Here is a 26,867-nt window from a genome sequence, read left to right on the forward strand (position 1 = left end):
CATCTTCAGTTCTCTCTTCACAGATGTTCAGTCAATGTACTGTTTGAGTAAATGATTTACTCCGGGATATTGGTTTGTTCTAACTCAGAGGGAGCATCAGCCACATTAAAAAAGTTAAGAGCTTAAGTCATTTGCAGATTAATGCGTATTGGAGACGCGAACCGTTTAAAACGATTCAGTTCGATTTGGTGAACTGTTTCAAAAAGATCCGGTTACATCGAATGATTCGTTCGCGAACCGGATATCACAAACTGCTTTGTTTTGAACTCTCTCACAACAGACACAGAAGAGAAGACAATGCTGAATAAAGTCGTAGTTTTTGCTATTTTTGGACCAAAATGTATTTTCGATGATTCAAAATATTCTAACTGACCCAACTAGAATCTCTGTTATTTTGAAAGAAGGGAAAGATCCTCAGAGTTGTGCATCATATAAGTCTACTTAACAGTGATTATAAAATTATCACAAAACTGTTAGCAAAGAGATTAGAAAAAAATCTCCCTAATTTAATAGTTAGACCAAACTGGGTTTATTAAAGGCTGTCATTCATCTGACAATACTAGACGGCTATTTAATAATATTCACTATTTGAATCAGTAAAAAACACTTTCACTATTAATATCCCTCGATGACGAGAAGGCGTTTGATCGCTTAGAATGGGATTTTTTGTTTTTAGTACTAGATAACTTCAAATTAGGTCATAATTTTATTCAATGGATTCAAACAATATATGCTACTCCAAATGCAACTGTTTGCACTAATAATGTGAAATCTCCCTTAATGTATTTAGGAAGAGGTACCAGACAAGGTTGCCCTCTCTCTCCATTATTATTTGTTATTGCTTTAGAACCGTTTGCTGAGTTGATTCGAAATAATCCTATGATAAAGGGAGTGACTACAGGTACACAATATCACAAAATTTCACTATATGCGGATGATACTTTACTTTTTGTCACTGAAACTATGTTAACTTTGCCCCATGTTTTGGCAGATATTCAAAGATTTTCTAGGATTTCAGGGTATAAGGCTAACTTACAAAAATCAATTGCTTGCCCTCTTAATATTTCAAATGAAGAAAATGTTAGAAAAGAATGTCCTATCTCTTGGTCCGCATATGGTTTTAAATATTTGGAAATACAAGTGACACTCGTTTTGGATAAATTATTTAAGAACAACTATAACTCTTTACTGGAGAATTGTAAAAAAAAACTTCAGACTTGGTCTGTTCTCCTACTATCTCTTATCGGGAAAATCTGTGTTATTAAAATGAGTATACTCCCTAAGTTTATTTATGCTTTTAATATGTTACCATGTTATATTTCTTTTTCTTTTTTAAAATTAATTAATAGATGTTTAAAAAAGTTTATATGGAACAATAAGACTCCCCGAATTAAGTTGTCTACTTTAATGAAATCATGTCGGAAAGGGGGCTTAGGACTTCCAAATTTTCTATGGTATTAATGGGCCTGCCAAATTAGAAATATTATAAGTTGGAAGCTGGAAAATAGTTCCTTGTGGGTAACTTTGGAATCACATACATGTTATCCATTGGAGATTACAACTATACTTTATGTTAATAATTTGCAGTTCCTGATGAATGTAGAGGGATCGCCCCCCTTACCAGCCACAATGAAAGTTTGCCAGGACTGTAATAGGTACTTGAGTATAAAACGCTGCATTCAGTTGTCTATTTGCCTTTCTTGGCTCTGATCTTTCGGAGGTAGAACTCCAGCTCTTTCCCTTCCAAGATGTATCCGTCTGCTCTGCCACACTGACCAGGCCTGGACGCAATACAGGCTAAGACAGAAGAACAGTAAAAAGCAAACTTAAACAGAAGCAGTGGGACTCTTTGACTAATTAAACAAAGGTTTGTCTTTGACTGAGACTAGTCTGACTGGTTTTGAACAACGCAGAAAAAAAAACTGAAAATGAGTGTGCGCGACAACAATTTGGCTTGTCTCTTGTTCCACGAATTATGAATAATGAATAAAAATGAGAACATCCTGTGATATTACTAAATCAGTCAGCAAGGATTAGGAATCATACTGTAATTTGTATTTGCTTTGAACAGTGGATTGAATGGATTAATGGAAATGAGTAACCTATAGCTAATGTTGTTGAAAAAACATGCTCTTCTTAATGATCAGTTTAAGAAAATGGAGGTGGTTGTGAATGGTTCAAATTGTGGAAAACTCACCAAGAAACTTGCCCTGCAGGAACTGCTCCTCCAGCCAACTGCTAATCTTGCTCTTCTTCCTGCGTCCATCAATCTTCTTCTGAACCTTCTTTGACCGTTTCTTGTTCAAGATCTCCTCCTCTTCTGGAGTCTGAGCGATGAAGATATATATGTAAATTCACAAAGGCAACTTCTCAAAATAATGCACTTAAAAGCACCAAGAAGGTTTAGATTTTGGTGTTATATGTGGTATGGATTGTTTGAACAAGGTCCCAGTCTTTAATTGTGTATCTGAATTGAATATTTGAGCTTAATGAGAAAACAATATTAGTTTATTCCTAGATGCCGGACTAACCCATACCTCTAAAGTTAAAAATCTGAAGTCTAAAGGTGTATTTATATTGCCATTTATTTATCAAATTGTCGCAGGTGTTATGATACTAGTAGGTGTCTGCAGTATTTTCATTGCATGAAGTTCAACTTTGCTCTACTTTTTCCAATGTTTCAGCATTGCATTAAAAAGCTCCTCTGGGGGTCCGGTTATGTAGGAAGACGTGTTTTTTGCTGCTCTGCTGCCAAGTTCGCATAAAAGCTCTCCTGCTCACTTATAGTCTCAAATAGAAGAAGTTTTTGAGGTGTGATGCCTAGCTCGGTAAAGTCACAGAAGGGGAAAGGTGGGACAACCAGACAGTCGAGCCTATTTGACTGTAATCTTCGTGACGAAGCAAACAAAGATAATCAGGCCATGACTACACAAACTGAAAATGAAAATGAACCAGCAGGTAGCTACCAAAGCTGATCAAATACTGGCAAAGTTAGGCTCAATGGAAACAGGGTTCACCTCTAGGCTTGATAGACTGGCAGCAACTCTACAAGATGTGAAAAAGGAGATTAGTGACTGCAATGAACGCATGTCCCATGCGGAGGAGCGCATTGCACCGCGGAAGACGAGCTAATTAGCTTGCAAGCTAAAGTCAATACGCTACAAGCTAAGAACAAAACCATGGAAGATAAACTTATGGATTTAGAAGCCAGATCTCGTTTAAACAATCTAAGGCTTGTGAATTTGCCAGAAGGTACTGAAGGTAGGGATATTAGTGCCTTTTTAGAGAAATGGATCCCCGAGGCGTTGGAGAATGAAGGGCTACAGTCCTCTATTTCTTTGGAAAGAGCGCACAGAATTGGACCAAAGAACGACAACGCATCACGCCCGAGGACCGTGATAATGAGGTTTCACAACTATAAGGACAAACAGGCAGTTTATACCGCTGCACGGGAAAAAAAGGAGGCTTATTGCAAAGACCAACACGTCCGTTTCTACCCGGATTTGGCTTGGGGAATTGCCCAGCTGAGGAAGAAGTTTGACCCAGTTCACGCGGAACTACGTAAACTGGGTATTCGCCATGGAGTGTCTCATCCTGCGACCCTGCTCGTTACTCACGAGGGCAAAACTCATTCTTTTAAAACCCCTGCTGAGGCACACATTTTTCTCAGGAAAATACAGGAACACTTACATGAAGAAGAGACAGGAACACAAGATGATAGAGCCAATTAATGTGATATGTGATTTGTTGTAAGTACGACACAAATAACCATTACAAGCCCTTTTTTTTTTTTTTTACTATTTTATTTCACTTAATAACTGACACGTAATTATTCTGTACTAAAGTATTTACAAAAGTGTATTATACAGCATGACTGTGTACTTCTATTCAACAGTGATCATAAGATGTCACATTATTATGAGACAAATTAAGGTGTTGTTATCATACATCAAGTCGAGTGTTAATCGAAGTGAGCAGGAGTTATAAGTTAATATTTTTTAGAGTGTAGCAGCAGCAGTAGTAATTGGAGTAGGTTGGAACAAGAGAGTGGTTTGACTGATCCTCACTGGTGTGGACCGGTCTTAGCAATAACGGGAGACCAACAGCAGGGAGGGGGGTACCCTCTTGAGTGGGGGAGGGGAGAGGGGGGTTATGCTAGTTCAGAGTGTTGGATGTTTGTTCTAACATCCCAGTTTGTTATGCCTATAAGCAAGGATAGTTTTACATTGCAAAGCAACCTGGTAAAATTCTATTTATTTTTTATAAGTTTTGTCTCAAGAAGTGAATCTTAATTTTATTTCATGGAACTGCAGAGGTCTGCAACGTCTTCAAAAGATAAAACAGGTTATGAATAAACTGAAAGAAATGAATGCTAAAATTGTACTGTTGCAAGAAACACATCTCATTGATGATAGTATAAGGGTGAGAAGGAGATGGAAGGGCACTGTGTATGTGGCATCGTTTACAAGCTAGAGCTAATAGGCTAGAGGGGTTATGACACTAATTCATGAGTCGGTTCCATTTAAAATAAAAAATATTATTAAAGATAAAAGGGGAAGATTTCTAATACTTCAAGGATCTTTGTTATCAGCAGTGTTGCCACAGTTACTTTGAAAAAGTAACTTAGTTACTTTACAGATTACTTGATTTAAAAAGCAACTTAGTTACTTTACAGATTACTTGATTTTAAAAGTAACTAATTACTTTACAAGTTACTTTATTAGTTACAATCAGCAGCTGACGACAACATAAAAATGACAACCAGTTTTGCCAACACTCACTTTATTGCAAGTGTATTTTTAACAGTAACATCCACAATCTATCTGCTGACAAAGTTGAACTTAAAAACTATTTCCTGAAAAAAATACATGTTTTTACAAAAAATAAAGGCAGCCCTTCTTGACTTAACATTAATACATTATTTAATAAAAAATATTAGATTTCTCTCCATCACTGAATACTCCTCCATGTAAGAATAAAAAAGCTGTTCTGTGAGGCAGCGCGGCATTGACAGTGGTAGGGATCTTCCTCCATTGTTTATGTTTGTGTCGCTGCGTGGCACATACACATGACGTGAACTTCATGAATGCTGAAAACGTGACTTGAAAAAGTGACTTCACTCCCCGAGATGCAAGAAGAAATAAATATATATTTTTATTAAGAAAAAAAAAAAAAAAAAAAAAAGTAACGCACTGTGACTTGGTTAAGTAACTTTAATCTGATTACTGGTTTGGAAATACTAATGCGTTAGATTACTCGTTACTGAAAAAAGTGTTCAGATTAGAATAACGCGTTACTAAGTAACGCATTACCGACATCACTGGTTATCAGAAATGCTAAATATAACAAATGTTTATGGTCCTAATGTGGATGATAGCAATTTTTATAATGACCTATTTCTTACTCTTTCAACGCTTCCAGGACTCCATATGATAGCCAGGGACTTTAATTGTACATTAAACCCAGAAATAGACAGATCAACTGGGGTTGACAATTCACATAACAACTGTAGGGCTACAATCCATAGGTTTATGAGAGATTTAAATTTATTAGATATATGGAGAGAGAGAAAACCGAATATTAGAGCTTATTCCTGTCATTCGGGTACTTTTAATACATACTCTTGAATCGATTTTTTCTTGTCTCTTCAGAATTGCAATCTAAAATTTCTGACTGCTCTTATGATAATATTGTGATCTCGGATCATGCACCATGCTGTTTGGTCTACAGAGATGATAAATTATTAAGAGATCCACCAAGATGGCATTTCCAACATAAATGGCTACAAGATGAAGACTTGGTGAAATATTTAGAAAAACAGATAGATGAGTACTTTCAAATTAACACTACACAAACTACTGCATGCGTTAGGTGGGAAGCTTTCAAGGCTTTCCTGAGAGGGCATATCATTAGTTATACAGGTTCTAAATCAAAAAAGACACAGGAAACTAGATTACAATTGGAAAATAGAATAAGAGCCCTTCAAACGAAAGTAAATAATTCTGAAAATATTAGTAATTCACAATTGAAGAAATAATTGTTATTACTGAGCGCTGAATATGATAAGCAGTCTGCTTTTAGAGCTGCCTCAAGTCTTCTACGCTTGAAACAAACATTTTACGAGCAAGGTGATAAGGCTGGCAAATTGTTGGCATGGCAAATAAAACAGCCTGAAACTAAATCGCCAATCACTTCAATAATATCAAATGGGCAGACACTGTTGGATCCAATAGAAATTAATAATGCGTTTAAGGGCTATTATGAAGAATTATATAAAGCACAAGCATCAATTAAACTTGACAATATAAGCATCTTTCTAAATAAAAAAGATATACCCATTATTTCGGAGGATGATAGAGTTAATTTAAATTCAAAATTTACAATAGAAGAAATTGGACAAGCCATTGATAGCATGAAATCTGGGAAAAGAGCAGGGCCTGATGGCATTCCTATAGATCTGTATAAGAAATTTAAGAATAAACTTCTGTTACCTATATTGGACATGTTTGAAGAAATCTTTCAATCGAATTTTCTTCCTCCTTCATTAAATACAGCCTTGATTACTCTCCTGCCTAAGCCAGGAAAACCTTTAGATAAATGTGAAAATCTAAGACCCATTAGTCTTTTGAATTCAGATTTAAAAATCATTTCTAAATTATTAGCAAAACGATTACAAAAAAACTCTCCCTTATTTAATAAATCTAGATCAAAATGGATTCATCACAGGAAGGCAGGGCTTCCACAATGTACGGAGATTATTAAATATTATTCATTATAAAGAGGATGCAGGATACAGCTCTTTTATCATTAGATGCCGAAAAGGCCTTTGATAGGGTTGAATGGCCATATCTTTTCCGGGTAATAGAAAAATTTGGATGTGGTAACAATTTTATTAAATGGGTCAGAATATTATATGACAACCCCATTGCTGAAATCATCACTTATAGAAATATTTCTCAACCGATAGCAATAAAACGCGGGTGCCGACAAGGTTGCCCGCTCTCGCCTTTATTATTCACGTTAGCAATAGTACCATTGGCAATTGCAATACGTTCCCATCCTCAACTTAGTGGAATTACAGTAGGACCAACTGAACATGGGATTTCTTTGTTTGCAGATGATGTGATCTTATTTATTTCAAATCTGAACACATCAATACGGATCATTCTGGAAGTCATCCAGTCATTTAGTGAAATTTCAGGTTACAAGCTCAATAAAACCAAGTCTTCTATTTTATTGTTAAATAAACATGAAAGAGCAAACCCAATCCCAGATGTTATACAGTTTAATGTTGTGACACAATTTGAGTACTTGGGGATACAGATTTTACCAAGTTTAGAAAAAATAGTTGAGGTAAATTACAATCTTTTAGTAACAGGAATACAAAATTCAGTTGATAGATGGATGCCGCTGCCAATATCTATAATTGGGAGAATTAACATTTTAAAAATGAACATTCTTCCAAAGCTACTATATCTGTTTCAGAATATTCCCCTGCCATCCCCATTTGGTTTTTTCTCACAAATGAAGAAAATGTTTATACGCTTTCTCTGGAATAATAAAAGGGCAAGACTTTGTTTGTCTTTAATGTACTTGCCTTATAAACGTGGAAGTTTGAAATGTCCTAATTTTAAGTTGTACTATTGGGCTGCGCAACTAAGGTCTATTATGTTTTATTATACTAATCATTCACCGCATTGGATAGAAATGGAATCACAAGGATTGAACTTACCTCTTCCCTCATATATATACTCAAATACAATAAAGAAACTATTGAGAGAAATTGAAAACCCAATTCTTAAAAACATGATAAAAGTATGGAGTGATGTGAAGACACTTATGAAAGATCCACATTGTCTGTCTCAATTTAGTCCATTATGGGGCAACCAATTTTTTCCACCAGGCAGGGCAGACGCAACATTTAAGTTATGGGAAACCAAGGGACTGAGAATGGTTCGAGATGTGTATTTACCAAAATCTGATATACTTATGACCTTTCAAGAATTACAAGATAAATTTCACTTAGATAAAAAAACATTTCTTTAAATATCTCCAACTCAGGAGTTTTATAAGAACAGGTCAAAACAATATATTAAAGAAACCCACCACTTCAGACTTGGAAGAAATGTTGTTAAAAGATAGTCAAAAGAAAGGCATTATTTCTCAGTTTTATAATCTGATTATGTCTTACGTTTCGGAAAGTTCTCATGATAGATTTAAAGCTTGGAAGGATGATTTGTCATTACAGCTTTCAGAGGAAGACTGGCAGAATGCATGTACTTTAGCCCACACAACATCAATAAATATACTCGTCTTAAAGTTATTCAATTTAAATGGTTAATGTGGACATATGTGACTCCAGTGGAACTCTGTCGATATAATGGAAATATTCCTGATGTGTGTTCAAAGTGTAAACAATGTAGAGGAACACTGGTTCACTGTATGTGGCATTGTACAAAAATCACACTCTTTTGGGAAGAAGTAAGAGAGATTATTCAAAATATTATTTCCAAACAAATAATACTAGATCCAAAATTGTTTATATTGGGCTTATATCCAGAGAAGCATAATTATACTAAAAATGAACGTACATTTATAGACCTTAGTCTGCTCAACGCCAAAAGATAGCTTTATTTTGGAAAAAAACATGTAGACCAAGAGGCACTTTATGGTTACAGCAGATGCTGTCTGCTCTGCCGCTAGAGAGGATTACATATGTGCTAAAAGGCAAACAGGGACTTTTTGAGAATATCTGGAATACTTTTATTGATTATGCCAAAGATTTGGATTTAACAGATGACAATGACTGAGATGTGTGGACACTGCAGTTCACTTCTGGATAATAATTTGTACCACCTGATTTGTACAATTCATGTATTTTATTTTATATTTTTATTTTAAAGATAAGTGATAAATATTTGCAGACCGTTGCTTTGTAAAGAGATGGCTTTCTGAAAGGCATTGTGGTTGTTTGTCTTGTGTTTGCAAAAAAATTTAATAAATATATTCTGGCAAAAAAAAAAGCTCCTCTGAAAATTTGCATTGTAACAACCATATAAAGATGACATATTGGAGCTTGTGGTTTTGGAAAAGCTCTTGCTATGTGCAATATGCATGAAAGGGAGCATAAACACTGCGGTTCAGATGCCTGAATTTCATTTCTAATAATACACATCTTCATCTTTTTATAGAGTGAGCTGTGAAATGAAAGCCTACCAGCTTTGCCCCTTTCTTGCGGCCCAGTGGAATGGCGTAGTGGGCTTCATACCACTGCCTGAACGGTGTACTGTCTACCAGAACAATGCAGTTCTTCACCAGGGTCTTGGTCCTCACAAGCTCATTGTTAGAGGCATTGTACACAATGTCAATGATCCTGGTTTTGCGAGTGCAACCTGTTAGTTAAAGTGTAATTCAATAGAGCTGGTCAGTTTAGTCCTCAAACTTACAAACCAAATTCATCTTATAAAGTTAAACTCCAGGGCCCGTATTCATAAAGAATCTTAATGCAAAAAGTAGCTCTTAGTGACAAAATTCTAAGAAAATTCTTAGAAAGCTGGGCGTTTACTCTTAAAATTACAGAAAAAATCCTAGTAAAGAAAAAAGTAATTCAGAAAGCATCTTAACCCTTAAAAGAGGTCTTAAGGTCAAACTTGTTAGGAGCACAGACAAGGACTTTTTAGAGGCTTAAGAGTTTCTTTAGCTGAGGAGAAAATGGCAGAAAGACGAAGAGGCAGAAGAAATGTGTTGTAGACAATGGATGACAGTGAGTTAATAAGACGCTATAGATTATATAATAATAATTTATAATTTAATATATAAATTAAAGTAATCACTACATTACGATATTTGGCAACTGGGAAAATGCAACAATGCAATAGTGATGATTTGGGTCTGTCACAACCTTCTGTAAGCAGAGTGATCACACAAACAATCACAGCACTTTCAGAACATCTTATTTTGTCGCAGTTCATTTCGTTTCCACTGGACATTCACACCTTGCAGGCTCAAAAAACTGCATTTATGAATATAGCAGGCTTATAGGTGCGCACAAGCAGGGGGAATGAACCGTTAATAGTGTGTGCTATACACTCCCATGTCTACTTCTTGTCCCTTGCTGTGACATCGGACCCGAATTTTCCTTTAAGAAAGGCAGTATTCACACAGTGCGTGTGAGGAGAGGCAATAAGAAATACCGCACGCTGAGACTGGACAGGGGGAACTTTGCCAGGGCTCTGAATGTGAGTGCACACACTGCTCATAATTAAAACTCCCTTCCTTCCTTCCTTCCTTATCTCCTCTTATTTTAGCTCCAAAAGCAAGTTACTACATTTTTATTACATTGATCTCATTTATAAGATGAATTTGGTTTGTAGGTTTGTAAGTTTGAGGACTAAACTGACCAGGGCTTCATTTCCCAAAAGCATCGTAAGCTTAAGTGGATCGTAAAAACGATCGTACGATTGATCTTAATATTACGGTCTGTTTCCCAAAAGCATTTTATCTAGATTTAACACACTGCAACGCGAGTAATATAATAATATTTTGATTGTACTTTATTGTACACTTTATTGTACTCGTTTTTTGTTTACATGAATTTATAAATGAAATAAATAAAAAGGGGAAAACAAGATAAAAAAAACATCTAAATTAAATGAATGAACAAAAAAAATCATAAAAGAAATAATGTGGGAAATTTGCTTCAAGGACTGGGCAAAATAGGAATGAATTCAAAAAAATCTGTCAATGACTTGCTGACGTGCAGGAAAATCAGCCATGTATTGGGCATTTCTTGGTTGGCCATGTGGTCCCATGCCATCTTCGTCCTCCACATCCTCCTCCTCCACCTCTTCATCTTCCTCCCTGTTAAGTAAGGGCACTCTCATCTGCACTGCAATGTTGTGCAGCATAGCTGTTACTATTATTACTGCACAGCACTTTTGTGGAGCAAACAAAGACCACCGCTGGACTGGTGAATTGCCCGAAAGCGCATCTTCCACCTCCCTATTGTGCGTTCCACAATACTACGTGCAACACGGTGTGCCTTGTTGAAATTTGTCTCCCTGTTATTCATAGGATTAGCCACAGGTGTGAAGAGATATGGCCTCAGTGGGTATCCACTGTCCCCAAGCAGCCTCCACTGTCCCTGTAAGTTTTGTGCCTCCTGACCAACAGATGAATTGGTGAGTCGTGTGTGCTTCCGGGCCACCTTGCCACAATGTCTGTAATCAAACCCTTATGGTCACAGATCACCTGGCAGTTTATAGCTGCATAGCCTTTGCGGCATATATATACATGGCCATCCACAGATGGTGTAAGGATAGGGATCAAGGTACCATCGATCACTCCAATGACCTGTGGGATGTGATGATGTGTTAAAAAATACTGTTGTATTTCTGTGATGTCCTGTCTTGATGCTGGAAATTGAATGTGTTCCACAGCAAGTGGAAGTAATGCATTGGTGACCGCTTGAACAGCTCTTGAAACTGATGCCTTACTTAGTCCAAGCCCATCACCAAGTACCTGGAGAAAACTGCCTGTTGCATAAAATCTCAAGGCTGATAGGAGTTGGATTTCAGGGGACAAGGCAAAATTTCTCCTGGTGGCATGCATTCAGCAGAGGTCCAATGCTATTTAGCAATTGGGCTATTTGTCCTCTTGGCAGACGGTATCGCCTTATTATAGCCATGTCATCAAGGATATCCAAGGGGGTTTGATGCTGTCTGATGAAGGCATTTAAAGTCACCAGTCTACTTCGTGGTCATCTCTGTCTTTGTCTTTCTCTGACCCTCAATTGAAGAACACGCTGTAGTGCAGCCATGATTTCCTCTGCAAGTCTAGTGAGGTGTAAACTCTATACTAATCCTAGCTTAATTGAGGAAACCATGTGAAGGTCATCAGGCTGTGATAATGTTCACATATCCCACTGCCTATTATCAATTTCAGTAATGACATTAGGCCCTACCTTGAAGAAAGTGAAGGTGTGGCATGCTTAGAAACTATATAGATTACATATTATATTCCTTTAATCTATCCTCTGTTCATAATGATGAAAAGTTGTGCTTATTATAAAAATGTATACATAGAACAGTACTGGTAAAAAATTTTGTTGATTTTTTTGTCTATACCAAATGTATTGGCTAGATGAAGTACTGTATATATATTTGTGTTATCTGTCACGCCAAATATATAGACTTTATATTAATAATATTGAAACTTAAATGCTTATGTCTGAAAATAATCATCAACCATTAGCCATTTACTTCAGAAACATTTGGAAGAACTCATAACAATTATTATATTATTTCATATGGTCTTAGGCCTCGTGTGCATGGTTCAACAAACACATGGACATCAAAAACACTGCATATAGCTTTATTAATAAAAAAAACATTGCATAGTTTTATTAATTTGGGTTATTCAGTTCCCCCCAACCTGCAAAATACATTGTACAGTGAGATGAGTCATAACTACATATAGAAAACATTTCACACTGCACAAATTACTGAAACAATAAATCACATTACCTGTGTCTTCTGGCAAGATAATTGGCACAGAATTTGAGGGCCTTGCAAAACTCATCTCCTCTAGTGCAACCCTCCTCTCTTCTAAGGCCAGTTTGGCCTTCTTGAGCTCAATGAGCTGCTGTTGGAAGTTGTTATCTCTCTCATTGGCTTCTTGAAGGCATTGCCTAATGTCTTTCAAGACATCTAGTTTCTCTCTCTCCAGCTGCACTAGGTCCTGACTACAGCTACAGACATTCTCAAACTGCTGAGTTGTTGTGGCTGCAGTCTGGACCACTGAAGATGGAGGCTGTGTCCTGGGAGGGTTTTTTGGAGGACTAGGAGATGGTAGATGCTCGGAGATGGCAGATGAAACTAATGGTTCCTCTGAGCATGAAGGACCTGACTCAGGTTCAGGTTGAGTTATCCCTACTCCTCCATGGATGTCAGTACCACCACTAATTCCATCTGAAGCACTTGTGCCAAGTATTGACAATGCCTTTTCTTCCTCGGCTGGGAAGAAGGGGGGACTCATTGGTCCCACCACCTGTTTTTTTAATTGCAGTCCTCTGCAGTGCCCTCTTCCTTTTTGCCAGGCTTGCAAAATCCTGCCACTTCTTGCGGACCTCCTTCCCTGACCTTTGAACACCCCTGGTTGCAGTTAGTTTGGTAGCAATGTCCTCCCATATGTTTTGTTTTTCTTTATTAGTATGGTGTCCTTTAAATCTGGTAAAAATCACATCTTTGTTTTTCTCTATTTTCAGCCATTTTGTCAGTGTCTCCGCCTGTATGTAGGTGCTTTATATAGACTTGATTGTCTTGATTGGTAATCCAAAACAGATGACAATTATTAGGGTAAACGTTCAGAATACGATTCCATATAAGGTTAAATTTCAGCACTTCGCGAATGGACAGCGACTCGTAAGTAGCACGTAGAGCGCGTTCTCGCGCGTTCATGTTAAGTGCATTTTTGGGAAACACTCGTGGAATTGCTGCGAGCGTTCGTAAGTTTGCACGTAGAAAACGCTCTTAAGAGCTAAGATACATAGTTATCGGGAAACCCGGCCCAGCTCTATTGAATTACTGGGCCCGTATTCATAAAGATTCTAAGAATCCTCTCAGAAAACTCTTAATTTAGCTTAAAACTTTTACATAGGAGTCTTAGCTTAAGAGTGATTCAGGACCGATCTGAGAGCAACTCTGAGTAAGGAAAAGACAAAAACTTTCATCTTAGTGAGGAGGCGGGGTTGACCCCGTTGCTATGTATGACACAATCTTTTGAAGACTGTGATTGGTTGGTTATCCAAGAAGGGGAAAAAAAGAGTGATTTTAAGTATAGGGTCTATTCTAATTCTCACTTTGAATTTAAATGTGTAATTTTACCTATTTGACCGTTTTCTCTCTCACACACACACAAATAATAATTGGGCATTTCACACATTACATGTGTGTATATAAATCTTTTTTTTTATTCACCATGCTTTTAATTTCCTACAAGGTATTTGATTGGCTTAGAATGATAAAAATTGTTCCACTCTTTCTAATTACAGTGATTTCTGTCCTATTTAAGTGGCGGTTTGAATGTTGGTTGTAATGTATCAAACACTGAATCAAAACCAAGAAGGGCGAGAAAGCCAAACTGGACAGAGGAACAGTGTTTACTGTTAGCCCAGTTAGTGGATGAACACAAGGCCATTCTTAAAGGAAAATTCGGGCCGGGTGTCACAACAAGGGACAAGAAGCAGACATGGGAGCGTATAGCACAAACTATTAACGGTTCATTCCCCTTGCTTGTGCGCACCTATAAGCCTGCTATATTCATAAATGCAGTTTTTTTGAGCCTGCAAGGTGTGAATGTCCAGTGGAAACGAAATGAACTGCGACACAATAAGATGTTCTGAAAGAGCTGTAATTGTTTGTGTGATCACTCTGCTTACAGAAGGTTGTGACAGACCCAAATCATCACTATTGCATTGTTGCATTTTCCCAGTTGCCAAATAAAGTAATGTAGTGATTACTTTAATTTATATATTAAATTATAAATTATTATTATATAATCTATAGCGTCTTATTAACTCACTGTCATCCATTGTCTACAACACATTTCTTCTGCCTCTTCGTCTTTCTGCCATTTTCTCTTCTGCTAAAGAAACTCTTAAACCTCTTAAAAGTCCTCGTCTTTGCTCTTAACAAATTTGACCTTAAGACCTCTTTTAAGGGTTAATATGCTTTCTGAATTAATTTTTTCTTTACTAGGATTTTTTCTTTAATTTTAAGAGTAAACGCCCACATTTCTAAGAATTTTCTTAGAATTTTGTCACTAGGAGCTACTTTTTGCATTAAGATTATTTATGAATACGGGCCCAGCTCTTTCCCTTCCAAGATGTATCCGTCTGCTCTGCCACACTGACCAGGCCTGGACGCAATACAGGCTAAGACAGAAGAACAGTAAAAAGCAAACTTAAACAGAATCAGTGGGACTCTTTGACTAATTAAACAAAGGTTTGTCTTTGACTGAGTGGTTTTGAACAACGCAGAAAAAAAAAACTGAAAATGAGTTTGTGCGACCACAATTTGGCTTGTTTCTTGTTCCTCAAATTATGAATAATGAATAAAAATTAGAACATCCTGTGATATTACTAAATCAGTCAGCAAGGATTAGGACACATACTGTAAGGATTGAATGGATTAATGGAAATGAGTAGAGTAATGAGTAGCTAATGCTGTTGAAAAAACATCCTCTTCTCAATGATCAGTTTAAGAAAATGGAGGTGGTTGTGAATGGCTCAAATTGTGGAAAACTCAACAATAAACAGTTTTCCCTGCGCTAGCAAATTGTTTTGTTTAACAGTGATGTGTAACATCAGATACTTCACACAAAATTTCCAGGCACCCCTTCCATGATCTCAGTCTAAAGGCATTTAACGGTTTTAATACTTATAAATGCACATTTTTAAAAAGTCAATAATAAAGTACAGTAATACAATAGAGCCGGTCAGTTTAGTCCTCAAACTTACAAACCTACAAACCAAATTCATCTTATAAATGAGATCAATGTAATAAAAATATAGGAAATTGCTTTTGGAGCTAAAATAACAGGAGGAGATAAGGAAGGAAGGAAGGAAGGAAGGGAGTTTAATTATGAGCAGGGTTTGCACTCACATTCAGAGCCCCAGGCAAAGTTCCCCCTGTCCAGTCTCAGCGCGCGGTATTTCTTATTGCCTCTCATCACGCGCACTGTGTGAATACGACGGGGGCCGATCTAAACATTTTACAAATAATTATTAAATTGATTTATTTTTATGTAAATTATTATTATACAGGTTTATGTATTCTCTATGTAGTTTATGCATCACTTTTTAGTTTATGCACCATTTAACCACTTGTGTCTCTGTAGTCATTCAAATCAAATCCATATGAAATGATAAAAATAGCCAGATGATTATGTTAGTTGATGATCTTTGATGAAATCTTTGATTTTGTCAACTACAATATAGCACCTTTGTGTTGGCAGGAGGGCGACCCAGTTCATATTTTCTTTTCTTATGATAGGGCTTTCTTTTCCCTCCGGTTTTACGACGCTTGTGCCAGTGATTACCTGAAGAAAACAGAGACGATAAACAAACAAATGAATTGACATTATATTGAAATTCACGTCACAACAGCGGCTACACTTTCTCCGCCGGCTGAAAAGAGCAGAGAAAAGTCTCCCTCCGCTCATCCTGACCACTTTAAACAGAGGAACCATAGAGAGCGTGCTGACCAGCTGCATCACTGTCTGGTACAGGAACTGTAGTACAGCAGACCGCAAGACCCTCCAGCAGACCCTCAGCAAAGATCATCGGTGCCCCTCTCCCATCCATCCTGGACATTTTCCTTAAATGATGCTCCAGCAAAGCCAACAGGAAGATGGTACAGGAGCATCAGAGCCTGCGCCACCAGACTGCTCAACAGCTCTTTCCCCCAGGCTGTGAGAGCCCTGAACTCAAAACACCCCACCCTCCACTGAAACCCCACACGAACACCCTACCTCCAGAAACAGAATCAGAATCAGAAAGAGCTTTATTGCCAAGTATGCTTACGCATACAAGGAATTTGTTTTAGTGACATAAGCTTCCAGTACACAGAGACAACAACACACAGAAAAAAAAAAGAAAAAAAAAAGAGATTTACAAATTGGCAAATAAATAAGTGTATAAACAATTGTGCTATAAATGATAATGGAATAGGATTGAGTGAGATGCAGGAATGTTCTAGGATGGAGGGTTAACAAATAAATATAAGGATATTGCACGTTTATAAGCATAAGTAGGGAACATTTAACTGTTCATGAGGTAGATTGCCTGGGGGAAGAAACTGTTCTTGTGCCTTGCTGTTCTGGTGTTTGCGGCTCTGAGGCGCCGGCCAGATGGTAAAAGTTCAAAGATGGGGTGACTTGGATGTGAGGGATCCAGAGTGATTTTCTGAGCCCTTTTCCTCACTCTGGATGTATACAGTTCTTGAAGGGTGGGCAGGGGAGCACCAACAATCCTTTCAGCAGTCCGAACAGTTCTCTGTAGTCTTCTGATGTCTGGTTTTGTTGCTGAACCAAACCAGACAGTTATTGAAGTACAGAGGACAGACTCAATGACGGCAGAGTAGAACTATTTTAGCAGCTCCTGTGGCAGGTTAAACTTCCTCAGCTGGTGAAGGAAATACAACCTTTGCTGGGCCTTTTTAACAATGGAGTCAATGTGATTGTCCCACTTCAGGTCCTGAGAGATGGTGGTTCCCAGGAATCTGAATGACTCCACTGCAGTCACAGTGCTGTTCATGATGGTGAGTGGGGAAAGTGCAGGTGGGTTTCTCCTAAAGTCCACGATCATCTCCACTGTTTTGAGCGTGTTCAGCTCCAGGTTGTTAAGACTGCACCAGACAGCCAGCTGCTCAACCTCTTGTCTGTAAGCAGACTCATCACCGTCCTGGATGAGGCCGATGACTGTAGTGTCGTCTGCAAACTTTAGGAGCTTGACAGAGGGGTCTTTAGAGGTGCAGTCGTTGGTGTACAGGGAGAAGAGCAGAGGGGAGAGAACACATCCCTGAGGGGCACCAGTGTTGGTGGAGCAGCTGTTTGATGTGAATTTCCCCAGTCTCACTGACTGTTGCCTATCTGTCAGAAAGCTGGTTATCCACTGACAGATGGAGCTAGGAACAGAGAGCTGGGTCAGTTTGGTCTGAAGGGCTGTTGGGATGATGGTGTTGAATGCCGAACTAAAGTCCACAAATAGGATCCTCACATAAGTCCCTGTTTTGTCCAGATGTTGCAGGATGAAGTGCAATCCCATGTTGATTGCATCATCCACGGACCTGTTTGCTCGGTAAGCAAACTGGAGGGGGTCCAGTAATGGTCCAGTGATGTCCTTCAGATAAGCCAGAACCAGTTTTTCAAACAACTTCATGATGACAGACGTTAGAGCCACAGGTCTGTAGTCGTTAAGTTCTGCTATCTTGGGTTTCTTTGGGATGGGGATGATGGTGGAGCGTTGAAGCAGGAAGGCACTTCACACAACTCCAGGGATATGTTGAAGATCTGTGAAAAGATGGGGGCCAGCTGGTCAGCACAGATTTTCAGACAGGCTGGTGTAACACCATCTGGGCCTGGTGCTTTTCTTCTTTAGTTCTTCTTGAAGACCTGGCGCACATCATATTCACAGATTTGAAGAGCAGGAGGTGTGGAGGGTGGGATTGCAGGATGTGTTAATGGTTGTGTAGGGAGATGGTCAAAATGGGTGATGGGGGTTTCAAATCTGCAATAAAACTCATTCAGGTCGTTAGCAAGTCGTTGATTAGCCTCAGTGCAAGGGGATGGTGTCTTGTAGTTCGTGATGGCTCTTAGACCTCTCCACACTGAAGTTGAGTTAGGAATGCATATATCCTCACAGAAACTAATATAGGATGTTACGGTCTCTGTGAGTTCGTCCAGATCGGAGGTAGCAGCTTCAAAAACACTCCAATCAGTGAGGTCAAAACAAGATTGTAAATCCTGCTCTGTTTCGCTGGTCCATCTCTTCACAGTCCTTACTACAGGTTTAGCAGATTTAAGTTTTTGCTTGTAGGACGGTATAAGATGAACCAGACAGTGATCAGAACTTCCCAAAGCTGCTCGTGGAACAGAGTGATATGCATCCTTTATTGTGGTGTAACAGTGATCCAATATATTACTGTCTCTGGTGGGACATGTAACATGCTGTCTGTATTTTGGCAGTTCACGGGAGAGATTGGCTTTGTTAAAGTCCCCAAGAATGATTAAAACAGAGTCCGGGTGTTGTTGTTCTGTGTCTGTGATCTGATCAGCAAGTTTCTGTAAAGCTGAGCTCACATGCGCTTGCGGAGGGATGTAAACACTGAGTGAACGAGTGAAACTCCCGCGGCGAATAGAACGGCTTGCAGTTGACAAACTGCATTTCTAGATCAGGACAGCACATCTTCTTTAACACGGTTACATCTGTACACCACCGTTCATTGATGTAAAAGCATGTCCCGCCGCCGCGCGATTTCCCAGTTGATTCTGATTCGCGATCCGCTCTGAACAGCTGAAAGCCCGGCAGATGGAGCGTGCTGTCCGGTATGGCGTCATTCAGCCAGGTTTCTGTGAAACAAAGAGCATCAGAGTGAGAGAAATCCTTATTTGTCCGAGAGAGCAGAAGCAGTTCGTCTGTTTTGTTGGGTAGAGAGCTGAGATTTGCGAGATGGATGCTAGGCAACGGCATTCGAAATCCGCGCTTCCTGAGTCTGACGAGCGCTCGCGCTCTCTTCCCCCGTCTGCGCGTCCTGAAGCGCTTGATCAGCGCCGCCGCTCCTCCGATAACAACGTTCAGTAAAACGTCTGAATAATTTAAAACCGGTAAAAGATCTTGTGGTGTGTTCTGCCGAATGTTCAGCAGTTCATCCCTGGTGAAACTGATCGTGTTTGTTAAACAAAAAACAGGAAAAACGAACAAAAAAAGCACAAACACTGGAGAGCCAAGCACTGAAGCAGCCATGTGCGGCGACATCGAGTACTAATACTAAATTATCATTTATATCAGTGCATTATCTTAAAGTGACAGTCTTTATATTAATCGAACAGCAACAAAGAAATCACTAACTTCCCTTAATTAAAAATCTTTTGTAACTTTAATAAAGAATAATCTCTAATTTATACAGTCCGATATGCAATGCTGTTTTACATTTGATTACCGTTTTCAATTTCTGTACCTAAAAACTTATGCTAGACCTGCCTAAAAAAAAAAAAAAAAAATTAAAAACCTGAAAATCACTGTTTATTGTTTGTATCTTTACCCTGTTGTATTTATTTGTGTTGTTGCTTGTAGTTGGATAGAATATTCAGTATAGTTTTTCCATAAACACAGCACATACCGAACTGTACCGAAAACCGTGACTCTAAAACCAAATGAAGTTAGTGAAAAGTGACTGGAGGTCCCATCTTACATCAAAAAGCCTCTGTGACTTACTGACTGTCCAGCTATCCAGTCCCTCTATTGAAAATTATGACCCCACCCCTGCTATCTCTGACATCAGGCTAGCATCCGGCCTAGAAGGCAGTGGCGGTTCTACATTGAAATACACCCTGGGGGAGACCCCTTTCGAGTGCACACCCCCCCCCCCCCCACACACACACACCAAAAAAATAGCGAACAAAGTTCTGCACAAACAGCAATATTTTATTATAACAACTGTTTTCATATGATGTGAGATCACTGCATGCATGTTTACAATTTGCCATTCCTGCACTTGTTAAATTGATGTTCCTCTTGGAAAACAATTTGCAGCAGAAGCAAAAGAGGCTGTTGTTCTTAATTGAATAAATCAGCCAACTTCTTGCCATCTTTTCACCACTTACTAATGTCTTCTTAAAATATTAGTGGTGGCAACTTCTCTCATTACTCTCATTCCTACGGAAAACAAAGCCAGGTGGCACTTTACTTGGTCCTCTGTGAACCAGCTCAGTCCGAATCCTGTCAGTCAGATGTGGGGCTCAGTGGGGGTTCAGCTCCAGGCATTTCTATCAGACAGCATATTGGCATATTACTCAAAACACATAGCAGTGAAAAAACACAGTCCTACTCATAAATTATCAGAAATATTAAAATTACATTAAATTGCAGTTGTCTTGTAGCCCACACACACACACACACGATATGCACACCTGAAAGCTCATGATGGGTAGAAGTAGAGGCAAAGAGGTCTTCATCCTCAATATCAGATATTTGTGGAGACATATGTGTAGCGGAGGAGGTGGTTGGCTCATCCTGACCAGTGGCAGAGGATGCTCCAAAATATTTTACAAGTGCCCATGTAATTGCAATTTAACTGCATTTGAAATCAAAAGACCATAGGATAATGTTTTAAAAAGCTAAAACAGCCTAGGGTCAAATTGACTCAAAACATAATAGAAGGGTTACATAAACATGCTCTTACACACTGTCTGTCATTACACGCTATATCCTCCTAGACCCGAAAAAAAAAAAAAAAACATTTATTTATTTCATTTTTTCCCCCATGTCATCACATTGTTTAGAGCATAGAAACAAATAGTAAAAAAAAATACATTGAAAAATTATATTTTATTCACGTTATGCTATGGTCACTGGGACTCAGTTGTTTAAAAAAATAAAATGACTTTAAATAATATGTATAGGCAAAAACAAAAACTTTTTGGGTTTCAGGATATTTTTCAACCAAAATTTGTATATCAATCCAACTTTCATGGAGGTGCCATTAGGTCACTGCCTCAAATTATACGCATAACACACTTTTAGTTATGACTTGTAAAACTATACTTAGGAAACTATACTTAGCATACTGTGTAGCAAATAAAATGGCGTTGGTTATTTACAGGGCCTAATGTTAAACCAACTGATGGAAATGATAACTGAACTTTTAACAGTTTTATTGCAAAGCACAATATTATAAATTAGATCTCGTGATTGAGTTGAAACCAAATTATTGTTGTATAAGCATAGCAAGCATCATAGCAAAAAGGCTAACAAAGAGTTATACCCACCACCAATTAACATTAGCCCTTAATTCATGAAATGGCTACTGTAATCATACAGAGACAATAGTTGCATACCTTTATCTTTTGCTCATTTCTCCTCTTCTTCTTTTCTTTTTTTTCGAAATTGGGCACCTGGCTTTGACCTTTTCTTCTCCATCTCCATCATGTTTATTTGGCACTCGACAATCAACAGATTTCCCATCCCCCCAACTGTCACTCAGGACCAGAAGTCAAGACTAAACCAATTCACCTTGATGACCGCATAATCGTTTTGTATTACCTAGTTTCATTTGCAGGAACTATAGGCCTGTATTATAACATTATGAATGAAATGTGCGTTATTTGGAAGAAAGTCGAGGTGTGTGACTGACTTTAGCCGATCATTAATTATATTACTAGTGTGGATCCCCCGTCCCCGTCCACCCCCGCCCTGTCCCTTCCATTTGAGAGAGACCCAGAGGTGAAATGTCGCACGCGCCTCTCGTCCCACTCCCTTACACTTCTCTCACAACACAGAGCTTCAGTGGATATTTTCAGCAAGCAGGGGCGCCGGCAGCTGCAGGGAGCGCCAATTTGCCAATTCCACACACAGTGAAATGATATAAATGACGAAAAAACCGCTTCGTGACACAGAGGATTTTTTGTTTATCTGCTCGTGCTGCCGCCCCCAATGTGTCACGAAAAAATGACGCCCCGGGCGGTTGCCCGGTTCGCCCGTGCCTAAAACCGCTACTGCTAGAAGGCCACAGTTCATGGAGGGGAAGAAGAACGCCCAGGAAAGCACCTCTGAAACTTCAGAATCAGATTCTGATAAGCAGGAGTAAATTGGACTGGGAGTGGGGAGGATGGGTGGAGGAATGTTAGTTTTTTGTTTAATCTGCCCTACTCATGGTTTGTGTGTGTATAAGAGAGAAAGAGAAAATGTCAGTATTTCACTGAGACTTGAGATTAAATAAAATGCTTAAATCTTGTAGATCTTGTAGTATAAATTTTCACATGCAGTTACACATTGTCGGTTGAAAACAAGAAAGTGGCTGGTAAAAACATTGAGTGGCTGGTAGATTTTGAAATCCACCAGCCACAGTGGCCGGTGGACAAAAAAGTTAAATTTCCATCCCAGATCGTACAGCAGACATAGCTGGCTGAACGTAGGCCTACTGTATCAGTGCATTATCTTAGTTCACCCAAAAAATTAAATTATGTCATTAATGACTCACCCTCATGTCATTCCAAATCCATAAATCCATAAGTCCTCCGTTTATCTTCGGAACACAGTTTAAGATATTTTAGATTTAGAGAGCTTTCGTTCCCTCCACTGAAAACGTACGGCAAGATTTCCCCTGCCACTATATAAGGGGGGCGCCCCGCCCCCTTGAAGGTCAATTAAATTTGATTAGATTTTTTTTGTAGCGCCAGATTACTATTTGTTACTTTATTAAACTTAACCTGCACTGGCCCGGCCACGGGCCGATAGGGCGTGGCAGGGCATGGCTGTCAATTTAATAACCTTTGTTTTAGAAAAATATTCAATAAACTATCATAAACTATATATCATTTGAAAGCTAAAACACTCAATATCCACGTTCTGAGCTTGTTTTTTAAATCAATACAGCAGAGAGGAAAGGGTTAACATAGGACCGGTCATTTAAACTTGTACAAATTGCGCGGAAGTACTTACGTTTCATCGCCTATAGTTCTGGTCAGCTCGGACTATTCCAAGAAACACCAGCACACATTTCAAGGTAAGGGTCCACTCTTCAAGATGCATCCCACTTTTTAATCCAAAACAACAAATAAATAGGGGAAAAAATGAAAGACCCTCCTTTGTTTACATGCGCGATTTGAGTTATAGTGGTAGATAGCGTCCATTTTCAAAGAAATATCGATTCTAAATCGTATTCCAGCTCTTGTTTCTCATAGAATGGTCTCTTCCGAGTAAAACCCTCCCTCGTCTCTTTCCTTCAATCACAGGCGATGTTATAGCCCAGAACACTCCAGGGGTCACTGAGTGGTTTAGCGAGGTGTCAATCGCCACACCTCGTGTTTGGCTATTGTAAGCTAGCCAATGCCTAGCCAGCACAGTTTTGATCGATGGAAGTGTTAGCCAACCATAAGGACGTTTAAAGCGATTCACATGCTGAGTCCCAATTCGCATACTATCCGTCCTAAATAGTATACGAAACTAGAATTAGTACGTCCCAAATCGTAGTATGTTGAAAATAGTATTCCAAAGATACCCGGATGGTCTACTATTTCCGGTTAGAATTCGAAGTGCAGATCAATGCACACTCTAAGTGCTAATATTGCCCACAACCCATTGCGTACGGGAGGGAGGAGCTTTGCGGTGATGTAAACATGGCAGCCGGGTGCAGCAGCGGACATGCGCCCTCAGCTTTTAAGTGTAAGAATTCAAATGTTTAACCCTAATTAAAGTTATATTTTATTTCGTTACACACATTGCACATGAACGTCAGAACCAGCCGCCTCACAAACGACCTGCGTTTGGTTCTACGACGCAGCCTTGCTTCCTCACTTCTCAACTTGGTAGAAGCACACATAGAAAAATGTATTGAGAAAAAAAACGATGAGAAAAAATGATGGGAATAGTAAATACAATTTTATTGGACATAAAGAATGAATGAAACGTTAACAGTTGTGGTGAGCGTAACTAGTCAACCACGTTGTCGTTCATGTTGCATGACGTCATCGAAGTATGTCCCAGAGCGTGCATACTCTTTTGCTACACACTCAAAAGTATGTACTTTTCCCTCACAAAAAAAGTACATACTTTTAGGTCGTAGTATAAGTAGGCGAATTGGGACTCGACATAATCAGTTTGAAGAATCTCCGTGCGCAAATCTTTAGTGTGTTTGCTGCGCTATTGTCTTCGCGTACTTGGAGTACTCAGATCACTCTGTCGCGCAGCACACGGGTGTTTGTCAGCGAGAGGATTTTCTCCAGAGCTAACATCTGAATCTCTCCATCAAAGAACGTCGACTTTAGAAGAGTTTTTGTGGTTTGATCGTGTTTTGGTGGCGTGATGAGAAGCAGCAGGAAGACGCGGAGAGATGGTATAAATGGCCATTAAGTTAAATGTTATTTATTTTATTTCCACGATGGCATGTCTTTTCTGTCTGTTTTTGTGCATTTACAATTATCCCAATGAGTGTGCACACTCACACATAAACTAACACTTGCCTCGCATACAGTCTATGGTCACATACAGATAAGCACTAGCGTACAGAGCCCGCGGCGGGAAAAGTCGCGTAAAACAGCGGACAGAGAGTGCGCGGCGGTAAATATGTCACGTCAAACAGACTTTCACCTATGTCAAGAGCGCATTATTTTAGCGCCAAAGTACATTAATATAATGCGCGTGCGCAAATCTCTCTGCTTGTTCTGCAGTTCAGATGAGAAAAACATATGCATTATATGTGTACATATACATATGCGAGTGATTTCATATGTGGATGTGCATGAATTTTCAGTATAAACGGAAAGCGTTTCAGTGTGAACGGAAGTAACCAAATTTGCAATCATGGACAGGGATCTGTGTCATTCCTAATCGTTTGATTTTGGTCTATATACCTAATTTTGCCCTTCATGACAACTGTGAGGGGGGTGAATTTTTTTGTAACTTATCCGTTTAAATTATATTAAGCCTTAAAGTTCTGCATAATTAAGGGCGTGGCCACTTGAGTGAAAGGTGAATTGCCACTGCTGTCACAGCCGTCGCGCTAGGTGGGCGTGGCTTCAGCAACCAGCTCCCGCTCTTTTGCCCATTTTCGGTTGTCCGTGAGAGTCACGCGCTGCCAAGATGGTGACGGCTCGCTCTTCACACTTTAGGCTTCAAAAAGTCTCTTCAGGAGTCTACGGGTGACGTCACTGACATACGTCCATGTTTTTATACAGTCTATGATGGTGACCCATACTCCGAATTCGTGCTCTGCATTTAACCCATCCGAAGTGCACACACACAGAGCAGTGAACACACACACACACTGTGAACACACACCGGGAGCAGTGGGCAGCCATTTATGCTCTTGCACCCTAAGTCATGTTATTGAGGGTGGAGAGAGCACTGTACATGCACTCCCCCACCTACAATTCCTGCCGGCCCGAGACTCAAACTCACAACTCATGCTACATGCTATAACTTACAGACTACAGTTGATTACAGCGATAAGCAGGAAATACCGTCATCATGCCAGCTCTGAACTTTTTATTCACCTATCAAACAAACTTATTCACTTCATATTTTGAAAAACTCACCCATTCTTCCAAGTGTGTATAACTGCAGATCTCCAAAATGGGGTAGGGTCTCCTTTTGAAAAATAAATTTGCTTCAGCCAATTGTTACTGACTTACATTTAAAAATAAAACTTTATAAATTAAAAATTATTTCTAGTCCATCTAAAATAAAATATGCTTTATAAAGAAGTGTTCTCCAAGAGGAGAAGGCTCTGTCTGCAGACTGCAGGGGTGCTTCTCAATTCTTATTTGTGCATCCTCGTTTCTTTTTCCTTTCAAGTATAGGTCTCTGCGGGAAAGTAATGGGAGTTACCAGATAAGGGTGTTTTTACACCATGATACCTGATTGGTTGACGTCATAGTGACATTAGGTTTAGGGGTGGGGTTAGGTAAGGGGGATCATTTAGATTGCATGATTTAGAAACACACAGCAAAGCCCACTTTTTTTTTATTCAGTATTAACAATACAATACAACAACATCTGTTTATGCCAGGGTTGATACACAAAATACACTACTAAAACAGACATACAAGACAAACAATAACAACAAAATAAAATAGAAATAAAAATAAAACAAGACCAAATTACATAAAAGGATGCAAATTAAACATTTAGAGAGTACAAGATCGATCTTAATAGCCTTTCTATTTTTAAGACCTCTTACAGTGGTGTGAGATTGTTTTAGCTCTGCTAAAAGGTGTTCAAGACTAAAAACAATTGGACAAAAAAAGAAAAATCCTTATCTGTTCCACCATCTTCAAAGTAAATAAACATCTTTTCCCCTCAATGTTAAAGTTTGTTCAGTTTTACGTCTTATATAGTTTTCAACATCTCTCCAAAATATCTTACTATATATACAATCAAAAAAACAGATGACAAATTGTTTCATCATAATACCACAAAAGGTACAGGAATATTCAATGTCAATTTTAAATCTCTCTAAAGTTTTCTTTGCTGGGTATATTCTATGTACAATTTTATAAGACACCTCCTTTATTTTATTATTTAAGAGGAACTTTTCCCCAATTAACCACATTCTTTCCCATTTGATTTCTTCAAACTGAGAAGCCCAAAA

The 26,867-nt window shown here is 38.8% G+C and overlaps 2 protein-coding genes across 2 annotated transcripts; both read right to left on the minus strand.

Moving 5' to 3' along the window:
- Positions 1 to 360: 360 nt before the first annotated feature.
- Positions 361 to 26,069, minus strand: LOC113107108 (40S ribosomal protein S8-like). The gene is made up of 6 exons (XM_026269332.1): positions 25,813 to 26,069; positions 16,001 to 16,098; positions 15,663 to 15,762; positions 9,217 to 9,392; positions 2,198 to 2,327; positions 361 to 1,797 (listed from the first exon to the last, which is right to left on the minus strand). The coding sequence occupies exons 1-6, from the start codon at positions 25,814 to 25,816 to the stop codon at positions 1,688 to 1,690; spliced, it is 618 nt and encodes a 205-aa protein (XP_026125117.1). The 5' UTR covers positions 25,817 to 26,069; the 3' UTR covers positions 361 to 1,687.
- LOC113107107 (uncharacterized) lies at positions 10,694 to 13,473 on the minus strand. Its single transcript, XM_026269331.1, has 2 exons — positions 12,525 to 13,473; positions 10,694 to 10,860 (listed from the first exon to the last, which is right to left on the minus strand). The coding sequence occupies exons 1-2, from the start codon at positions 13,033 to 13,035 to the stop codon at positions 10,700 to 10,702; spliced, it is 672 nt and encodes a 223-aa protein (XP_026125116.1). The 5' UTR covers positions 13,036 to 13,473; the 3' UTR covers positions 10,694 to 10,699.
- Positions 26,070 to 26,867: the final 798 nt, after the last annotated feature.

The sequence above is a fragment of the Carassius auratus genome, chromosome 8 (genome assembly GCF_003368295.1).
Source record: "Carassius auratus strain Wakin chromosome 8, ASM336829v1, whole genome shotgun sequence".
Taxonomy (NCBI): domain Eukaryota; kingdom Metazoa; phylum Chordata; class Actinopteri; order Cypriniformes; family Cyprinidae; genus Carassius; species Carassius auratus.

Excerpts from the sequence above, each read along its gene's own strand:
- LOC113107107 (XM_026269331.1), bottom strand. The coding sequence starts at position 13,035 with ATGAGTCCCCCCTTCTTCCCAGCCGAGGAAGAAAAGGCATTGTCAATA. Across the intron at positions 10,861-12,524 it reads TATCTTGCCAGAAGACACAG|GGAGGAAGATGAAGAGGTGG; the intron begins GTAATGTGATTT and ends CTTACTTAACAG.
- LOC113107108 (XM_026269332.1), bottom strand. Across the intron at positions 9,393-15,662 it reads CTTTGCCTGGGGCTCTGAAT|GTTGCACTCGCAAAACCAGG; the intron begins GTGAGTGCAAAC and ends TTTAACTAACAG. Across the intron at positions 1,798-2,197 it reads CCTGCAGGGCAAGTTTCTTG|CCTGTATTGCGTCCAGGCCT; the intron begins GTGAGTTTTCCA and ends CTTCTGTCTTAG.